At 35.5% G+C, this 10,009-nt stretch overlaps 1 protein-coding gene across 2 annotated transcripts; it reads left to right on the top strand.

The window, feature by feature from the left end:
• The first annotated feature begins 2,802 nt into the window (after nucleotides 1-2,802).
• On the top strand, nucleotides 2,803-9,622 carry LOC107740674 (uncharacterized). 2 transcript variants are annotated; one of them, XM_016553181.1, is made up of 10 exons: nucleotides 2,803-2,987; nucleotides 4,340-4,436; nucleotides 4,749-4,872; nucleotides 4,971-5,128; nucleotides 5,376-5,432; nucleotides 5,573-5,715; nucleotides 6,199-6,364; nucleotides 6,882-7,021; nucleotides 8,089-8,251; nucleotides 9,201-9,622. In XM_016553181.1, the coding sequence occupies exons 2-10, from the start codon at nucleotides 4,419-4,421 to the stop codon at nucleotides 9,264-9,266; spliced, it is 1,035 nt and encodes a 344-aa protein (XP_016408667.1). In that variant the 5' UTR covers nucleotides 2,803-2,987; nucleotides 4,340-4,418; the 3' UTR covers nucleotides 9,267-9,622. The 2 variants fall into 2 exon arrangements, with proteins under 2 accessions (XP_016408667.1, XP_016408666.1); XM_016553180.1 differs by lacking the exon at nucleotides 2,803-2,987 and adding an exon at nucleotides 3,477-3,541.
• Nucleotides 9,623-10,009: the final 387 nt, after the last annotated feature.

Below are 10,009 nucleotides of genomic sequence, written 5' to 3' on the forward strand. Positions count from 1 at the left end.
ATTGTGTTTTGCATTTGTGAAACGTATTTTATGAATATATATTCTTATTTTGTGCACATGAATTGGTTTTTGTGAATATATATTTTTTTTTTTCCATGCATGTGAATTGGGTTACGCATGTGTGCATCGCGTCTTTTGCGTGAATTATTATTGAGATCATTCTGGCTCCATTTTCATTTTCATTTAATTCCCCGCCTACACAGTTTTGCGTATAGGGCCCCCAGAAGTCTAGGATCGGCTCTGATTCTAGGATATAAGTATATCCTAACAGGTTTTACCACTGTCTGAGAGCACAGTGAAATCACAGTGTTAACAGACATCTCCAGTTCTGTTCCTGTATGGGATCGCATATACAGCTTCTCTGAGCACAATTAAGCATGCCAAAAAACACATTTGACATGTTTGCGTTTGAATGGTTCTAAAAATATATGCCTCTATACAGTATATGTTAAAATGCCAGTGGAAAAATGTACAGAATGTCACCTTTAAGTTCTTCCCGCTCCGGCACATATGATTTACTAGATAAGAATAACAGCACTTTTAGAGTTCCATCCCTCTATTTTATGTCAGCATAAGTACAATTGACAGCACAGTTGAGAGAAACAATTGACAGTTCTTTGTAAATGATCAGGTGTTTTTATTGCATTAATTGAACAGTGATCACACATCATTTTGACAAAATGTTTGTATTTTATAATGTACAATCAGCACACAAACATTATTGGCCTTGCTTAAAAAATTCAAATGAGATTCAATAAACTTTAATCTTGAATCAATCTTAAATAATTTCTCAGCTAAAATGGCCATATTTCCCTTGATATATTCAGTCACAGTACAAGAAATTGAGCTCATCTGACAACCTTCATTCACATTGAACATGAATTCTGTGCACTTTGAGAACACTGCTTTTTTCTATGATAGATTAGACCTGATGATAGATTAAAACTTCTTCCACACTGAGGACAAGTGTATGAATGAATGATGCATTTATATAGCGCTTTATTGTGTATTGTTGTACACCCAAAGAGTTCTCATGTGATCATTGTGGTTTTCTTTTCACACTGAGGACACGTGTGAGGGTTTCCTGCAGTGTGAATTATCATATGTTCATCAAGTAGTTTTTTACATGTAACTCTTTCCACACTGAAGGCAGGTAAAATTGTCTCTCTCTCTAGTGTGAATTGTCCCACATTGTGCCATTTTTCATGCATTTTCAGGCTTCCTGACAGGACAAAACTCTTTTCACAATAAGAGCACTTGTACGGTCATTCTCTCGTATGGACTCTTTGGTGTTTTATCAAATAGTTTCCACACTCAGAGCACACATGTGTTTTCACACCCTCATGTCTTTTCTGGTGCCTCTTAAAAAAGTCAATCCATACAAATCTCTTTCCACAAGCAGAACAGCTGTAAGATTTCTCTTTTGTATGTACATTCAGGTGTTTCTTTAGGTGTGACACCAAAGCAAATATTTTATTGCAGTGATCGCAGTTAAATTCCTGTGCTGGGTGATAGAGGCGCTGATGATATTTGAGACTGCTTGACCAAGTGAAACTCTTACCACAGTGATTACATATAGGGTTTTTCTTTAGTGTGAATTCTCATGTGAGTTTCAGCTTGAGATTTATTTATGAAACTCTTTCCACAATGAGGTCAAGCGAAAGGCTTCTCTGCACAGTGACTTAGTGACTCTTAAACTTTCCTTTACTTGTGAATCTCTTTCCGCACTTAGGGCAAGTGAAAGGTCTTTCACCCGTATGAGTTCTCAGTAAAGTTTATTTTATATGTGGAAGTGTTTCCACACTGAGGACATATGTAAGGCCATTTGACTTCTGGGGCAAGTTCAAGCTCAAACCGGTGTGCACCGTTTTGCTACGGTTTCCGGTTTGAACGACATGTTTCCTGGAAATGGTGTGCAACGGGGTTTGAGATGCGTTTTCTCTTGTTTGGTGGGTGTGTCAAACATGTCAGCCCAATCAGCAGCAACATGTATGTAAACCACGCGGTATTAAAGAGACAGCTCGCACAATGTAATTAACATCCAAATAAATTCACAAGAGCAAGTATATTGTTTGCACATGTTTATTTACATTAAAGGCAAAATAACTGAAATAATAAGAGCACAAGTATAGATCTGGAACTTTTTTAAGTCTGTCTAAATATCATTTAGTAATTGCAATGTCTTCTGGTCCATATCCTTTCCTTAGGAAGGTGTGCTAAATACTGATTAATGTAACATAAAAATACTATACATATTTATATATTTTGCTATTGTATTATGGAGTGACACTTTCATAGACTTTTCTATACTGCTCTGATTATATAATGGTAAATATTACAATAACATAGCACAACAAGAGTGATCAGCAATAATGATAAGCCTAATACTCACAATAAAAATAATAAGGTCATATAGATCATAACACAGTCTCGGAGGTAAGAAGTGGATGATCCTTGACCTGAAATGTTTGTCTTTTCATCCTGAAATGCGAGGCAAATGTTGGATCACAATAATTAGGAACCACAGTTTCCACAAATCCCTTCATTTGATTGGGATGTTCTCTTTTATTCTGGAGGGCAAGGGCAATGACTGTACCATCGAGCGTATTTTGCAGTATTAAACACGTATTTATACCGATTTCATCAGGCTCCGAAAATTCTTCAAAAAGAACACAAAGAATGGCCTTCTCAGCTGCCATAGTTGCAACTCTTGCGTCATCAGAACAGGGTGTTCAACGCACCACCGTTTCCGTTTAAAAAACGTTTTGTACCGTTTTTGTCGGGGCTGAACGCAGCCCTGGTCTCCCCTATAATCTGAAAAATGAGAAAGCGTTGACGTTAGAAAACTAATAAAAAACATTCCAGGGGGGAAAAGAGCTTTCAAAAGTCTTTTTCAGGAAGCAACGAAATTTTGCTTCTCCTCGGTTTAATCGTGGAAGAGGATTAATTAAAAATAGCTATTGAAAGTCATTACATCACCAGGAATGGTAAATAAGTAGACTATTATTATTATTTGTATTATATTTATGTTTTGTTTTTATTTGTTTGGTTTGCAAGCTAGCTTATTTTGACTGTTGCTTCGTCTTTTTTTATTTGTGCACGGCATGTATCTTATTCATTCTGTTAATCGTAGGCTATTAAACGACTGACAGCTGCTGAACTTTATTCTTTAAACTAAATGAGAACGCTTTTGATGTAAACACTGAAGTATGCATACAAATTGTATTTCCTGTAAAAGTCTACAATAAAATAACTCACAACCTAGAAACTATATAACGATAATTGAAAATGTGAATTTGGTTAAGTAGGCTACTATGTATTAGTAGTTTACAAATAAAAAGTATTTATGTAATGTATATTTTAAATACACGAATGTGTTGTTATTTAGCTGTAAATTCAAGTCATATATGCAAGTACATCTAAAGGTTTCATTCATAGATAAATGATTGGTGGACATCTGTGACGTAGGCGTCAGAGTTCTGACCAATCAGCGCTAGGCGGTAAGTTTCAAAACACAAATGGCGACGGAAAGAACTGAAGCGTGAGTAGTGTCTATCAAATTATAAAGGCATATGCGGAATTAATAAACTATTTGAATTGTTTTTATAGTGCTTTATACGTTTAAAAATGCTCTGTCACTATAAGAATCAAGTTGGTTCGCTGGCACGTCATTATTTGGATGGTGATAGCTGAACTACCTCAAGTCACCGTTGTAACGGTAGTTTTCGCTAAAATACTATCAATACAGTTATTGTTATTACAATAAAAAGGCGGCCACTCAGTTTTCAGTCACCACCGTCATTACATTAACCCTCTGATGCATCTTTAAATCATTAGGGTTTGGTGTTACACCCAAAACACCCGTTCTCATAACTGTATGACTGTCATCTTTATATTTGTGGCAGCGTACATTCAACATGCTACGACACTATTTGAAATACTCCACCGATGAACTTTCACAAGGACATTTTAATGAAATAATTAAAGACATTTATTTTTAATTCTTATATTGTGTAGATTTTAATACAAATACTGACGTGCAGGTGAGTGACAACCCAAAAGAAACTGCAGCTAGATATTATATAAACGGGCACGGCTTTCTTCTTGTTTTTAAGGTTTTTTTTAATTGATTTTTTTTTTTAAGAATATATTTTTCCTTTGTAATCAACAAATTGATTTACATCAAAGGATTAAACAAAATGACCCAAGATACTAAAAGCCTCAAAAATAAAATGTTTTACTATGGTCCTTGCATTTAAGGACATGAAATATGGACAAATAAGATATTGGTATTCTTGTGTATACAATACACTTGGTATACAATATTCTCTGATTTCAGGCTTCTGGAAAGGACTGACCCTTCCTTTCTGAAATCATGCAACACCACCGAGCTGCAGGAAACAGGAGAAGGAGAAACTATGGCTCCTTATCTGATGGTAAGTTTGTGTTTTGTTATGTGTCGCTGCAGTTTATGCCAATAACTAACTTTCAAAAACTCACTATTATTTAACAATAAATTGGGATTTCCCTTAAACGATGTAAGAACCATTTAGAATCTTTCTGACCTTGTTTTTAATTTATTTTATTTATTTTTAAAGTAGTATTCCTTTTGATGACACTGGTGGCTAATACCCAATTGCCATGGTTTTATTGTAGCAAAAATAACTGTAGTACTACGGTATAAAGTGGTTTACATTAAACGGATATACACATTAAAGAAATATTGATGCCCTTGTTTGTTTGTGTAGGACTGCAGGCGAAAACAGAAGCATATATTCAGGCAGCTGTGTGTGGTGGTTGACATGATCCAGCTGCTGGCAGGTCTAGAGTCAGTGGATCAGCTACTGAATAAGCCATGTCCCCAAAACCCAGGTAACACACACGCCATGGATTATTCTATATATGACTGTTCATTGCTACATTTGCTAAACAGTGAAATGATGCCTTGTTTCGTGTGTGTTGGCCCACAGGTAATAAAGCTCGTTCTGCATGGAAGGCTTTAAAAGCCGAATATCTGGAGAGAGTTCAGGAGGTGGAGGGGATGATCAGCACTCTCCGGGATCGCATGGAGGAGCTTCAGGGGAAACGGAAGACACTGGAGACTCTACTGTCTGCTCTGCAGATAAAGGTAATATCAGACTTTCCTTTTTTTGCCTTTCTTCTATCAATAAATTCAGAAAAAAATGGCTTTTTATCTGATTTAGCGAAAAGAGTCATCTGATAAAAGGCTATTGTTTCAGGTTATTGTATGGCCTTATACTCATGAATTCAAACAATGGCTACTTTTATGATGCAGTTTTATACAACTAAACATGGAGCTTCACACTTGCATATTCTTACAGTTGTATTGTACATGAAATCTCATTCTTGTTCAGAAAGAGGAGTGCAAAGAGAAGGAGAGAATCACAGCTAAACGAAATCAGAGAGCTGAGGTAAGACATCCGCTCACTTTAGACTTCCTGGTCTGGCTAGTTAGCTCCAATAATTTCCACTTTTCTTCACCAAAAACAGCTGTGGGACAAACGGGTTGAATCAAATTGGTTGAATTCTTGCTCCTTTCTCTCACACACAGAAACAAATCAGCTTTCAGTTGGAAGATTCCATCCAGGCAGCCCAAAACTCGATGAATGCATGTGATTTGCAGTTTTCTAAGCTCAAGGATGAGGTTGAAAAGCAGCAGGCTCGAATTAGTGACTGGACAATATTAAGAGATGGGTGAGTTTGTGCATACACAACTTATTTATCAAATAATTAAGAAAAAAATTTATCACAATTTCCACAAAAATATTAAGCAGCACAACTGTTTTGAACATTGATAATAAGAATAATAGTACATTTTCCTTGAACAGCTAATCAACATTTTCGAATGATTTCTGAAGGATCATGTCACACTAAAGCCTGAAGAAATAGATTTTAGTCAGTTTAGAAGCCATATTGACTATAACGTGGATTAAAACGAGGCTGTGAGGAACAGGCTACATTGGTTTTTACATTGGCTTGCGCTTTTTAAATAATTCACGTAATAATAAATCACATAATTTTGACGTTTTACAGAGTTCTTGTGTAAAACGCACTGTGCTGTTGCTGTGACTGATTACACTGAAGATTTCTTTTTAATATTCAGAACGTTTTTGCTGCAGAAATATTTCAACACAATAAACTCCCCTTTTTCTTTCTCTTATTTTCTTTGTCTCTCAGACTGCAGACCTTAGTCAACGTGACTCACAGAAACATGGCGTACAGGCTGCTGTCAGTCAGTTCCTCTGAGCTGTGCCTTGAGCTCTTGCCTCGTGCTGCCGAAATATCACTTGAACCCCTGCGTGTCTCCATCACCATGACAACCAGCGATGAATTTCATCTTCAGGTACTGTGTCTCAGCATATATTTCCCTATAGAGATGCTGAGAGCTGTGTTTTATGAAGTGAGGGATGAATTGCCAAAGAAGGAACATGCTTGTAAATTATAAAATTATATTTTGTACACGTACACACACTCTCATTATGATGAGACTATAATTTGTAATGCTGTATTAAATAGGACGAGAATTCAGATAAATATTATCTAAAGCACTATTCATACTACATAACTTCAAACATGTTTAGCCACTAAAAGATTTTAGTATTTAAAAAAAAAAAGTATTTTGTGTTTAATTATTTTTAAAAAATCAACAATCAAGAAAGACGTTATTCATTTGAACAATTATTACTATCTGATATTTTTAAAACTTTTGAATGGTAGTGTACATATAATAATACAACTAAATAGTCTTGTTTCTGTGAGTGGTAATATTCCTCTAGAAGTATATTTCTTTTTAGCCTTATCTGGTTCTCATTTTCTTTTACTACATTATTGTAAATGTATCTCTTTTTCCTGTGTTTCAGGTGTTTCAGGGAACTGCTGGCCTTGTCGAGGAGGCAGTGAATGGGCGTCTTAGGCAAGTGAGCGCCGCCCTTGTGGAGGTGCTGGAGCGGTACATAAGTCAAGGAGAGATGCTGTCTGAGATTCAGGCTCTGCACTCCAGGTACATTTTCTTAAAGTATATACATACATTTTTCATAAATCTCATTATCATTTCTACCTTTTATGACTGTAAAGGTCAGATTCATCACAAGTCGCTGATAAAGAAAAAGGTTCATTAGGTTCATCAACCCAAAGACACCATACAACTCAGGTCTTCAAATTGAAAATCTTTTTTTCTTTAACCTGTGAAATGTTGTGTTAGCCACGTAGTAATTTTTTTATTGCTAAAAACGTTCAGCTTACATAAAAGGATTAGTTCACTTCCAGAATAAACATTTCCTAATAATTTACTCACCCCCATGTCATCCAAGATATACATTTTCTTATATTTTTCTTCATATAGTGGACTTCAATGGGACCCAACAGGTTGAAGGTCCAAATTGCAGTTTCAGTGCAGCTTGAAAGGGCTCTCTACATGATCTCAGCCGAGGAATAAGGGTCTTAACTAGTGAAATGATCAGTCATTAAAAAAAAAAAAAAAAACACAAAAATGTTTTTTTTTAACCACAAATGCTCATCTTGCACTTGCTCGACCATGTGCATTACGTAATCACACACGTGTGACGTCGGCGGAAGTACCGACCCAGTGTTTACAATGCAAACATGCAAAGAAAGTTAAATGCTCTTTACAAAAAAGGTAAAACGATGTCGGACGATTTTGAAGTTGGTGAAGAAAATGAGATTGAGAAAATGAGCCCGACCCTACCTTTTTGAACCGAAAAACACAGACAAATAACTAACCACGCGTGACCTTTCCAACGTGATTACATAATGCGTGAAGTCACAGGCTTGGCACTGGAAATTAACTAATTTAATTCATTTTATTACTACACCATGCAAGCTTGCAATAATATATATCATTAAAGTAGCCCGTTCACCACCGTCTTTTATTGGATCTCAGATGCTGAAAAATTTTCTTATTTAGAAATAGAATAGAAATTGAAATTTAAGTTAACTGCACTGGATCTCAACATTATGTTCTTTACAGCAAAAATGGGAAACTTGTTTTACACTATGAAGAAATGTACTCCCTGTATCTCATATACAATTTTTGGTTTGTTTCGACAGGTTTGCGATTGATTGGTGTCCTGCTGAAAAGCTTCTGATCTTTCTCAAGACTGCGACCACCGTATGTCACCTGAGGGTTGAGGAGGGATACCCATCACACGGCCGAGCTACTCTCCTGTCTGTGAGGAAAGATGGCAATCTGCTTGATATCACCGATCTACAGGTGAGGAAGACTGAAAAGATTTCATTTCTATTCACTAATTTCTATTACTTCTTTACTAACCATGACGCAAAGCATCAAAATATGCAAATATCCATGTTGTTGCTGATTTTTTTCACCAAATTTGTGCCATATTCAAACTTCATAAATATTATTCCAAATTCTTATAAATTGTAGTCTTTGTTTTCATGTTGGCTTGATATGTTTTTGAAAAGTTCTAAATAGTTTTAAGAAAGGATTTAATTTAATCGCCACGTTTAAATATTTTTCTTACATGTTTAATGCTTGTGAGTGTTTAATTTCAAAAACTTTTTTTTTTTTTTTTCAAGGTAAAAGTTTTTTTTATTTTTTTTTAATTAAATATCAGGAATTATAAATTCATAGATATCAATATACTTTTGGAGAGCTGCCCCTCATGACATTTTAAATTCTGAACTAACCTTGCCTTGTTATAAGTCCCCCCCCCTAAATTTAGTAATTTAGTTGTATAAAATTATGCCAAACTATTTAATAATGTTTTCTTTTTATGAATTTCAGTCATTGTTTTTTATTACTTTATTATGATATCAGAACAACTGTATCATTTTTGTAATTAATTCTCCCCCCAAAAATACCAAAATAAATATTAATCCATCATTTGCTCCTCATAGAGGAGATGCATTTAATTCATTGAATGTATAAATTGCATTTTAATGCATGTTTATTAGATTGGGTCTTTTTGTATGTGAAGTAAGTGTAGTTGAGAGACTGCCATGCTGCATTGAGACTACATTGAGCATTTTCTGAAAATGTTCCCCAAGCCAAGTAATTGGTATAATGTTCCCAAGCCAAGTAATTGGAATATCCCAATCTCTTATAGGAGGTCAAGATGTTACCAGCTCAGATCCTTGCAACATTATTTTCTGTGTCTTTTCTGAATTCGGTTTGTTCATTTATAAATCACTGTTTTCAGCCCCCAGTGCAACATCTTGTTCTGACAGAGTGGCTTGAGTTTCTCTCCTCCAGTCCGAACATCTGACATCACGAAATTTACCCCAGGCCAGATCCTCCGGGTTAGACTTCATCATGTATGTCACGTCCTGAGTCAGAGTCTATTATATGACACACAATCCATTTGCATTGTACAGTTCTAGTTGTATTGTTGATACATAAAAATTAATGTTTGTGTTGTGTCTGCATTGTGAGTCAGAAAGTACTTTCAGACTTTATCTAACCAACCCAGACTGTCATTATTATTTGCATAAAATTGCTCTTCGCTCATGTCAACAGATTGGGAGAGCCAGCAGTTCAGTTTGAGACTCATATGTTTTCAAGTAGCAAAGAGCTCTGCATTGTTCACGTAGTAAATGCAGGTCACATGACATCTCTCAGCAGTATAGTTTAAATTTACTGTTTGTGTCTATTATATAACAAAAAGGTAAATAAAATGAATCTAAAATGTATAAAATGGCATGCAGTTTTCACTTCACTCTTTTACGTTTAGTCAGCTCTGGTTTTTCCACACTAGAGGGCAGCACTTCCTGTGAAGAGCACCACATGCATATTATTCCATCTGCTATGGTCTGACATAACAGGTTAGGTAATGAATTAAGAGTGTATCTGGAGACTCAAGCTTGTTCTTCTGCTGCCTGGTTCACGTAGTAAATGCAGGTCACATGACATCTCTCAGCAGTATAGTTTAAATTTACTGTTTGTGTCTATTATATAACAAAAAGGTAAATAAAATGAATCTAAAATGTATAAAATGGTATGCAGTTTTCA

Source organism: Sinocyclocheilus rhinocerous, unplaced genomic scaffold (genome assembly GCF_001515625.1).
Source record: "Sinocyclocheilus rhinocerous isolate Xijiao unplaced genomic scaffold, SAMN03320098_v1.1 scaffold705, whole genome shotgun sequence".
Classification (NCBI taxonomy): Eukaryota; Metazoa; Chordata; class Actinopteri; order Cypriniformes; family Cyprinidae; genus Sinocyclocheilus; species Sinocyclocheilus rhinocerous.

Excerpts from the sequence above, each read along its gene's own strand:
- LOC107740674 (XM_016553180.1), top strand. The coding sequence starts at position 3,519 with ATGGCGACGGAAAGAACTGAAGC. Across the intron at positions 5,716-6,198 it reads TGGACAATATTAAGAGATGG|ACTGCAGACCTTAGTCAACG; the intron begins GTGAGTTTGTGC and ends TTTGTCTCTCAG. Across the intron at positions 8,252-9,200 it reads TTGATATCACCGATCTACAG|CCCCCAGTGCAACATCTTGT; the intron begins GTGAGGAAGACT and ends CACTGTTTTCAG.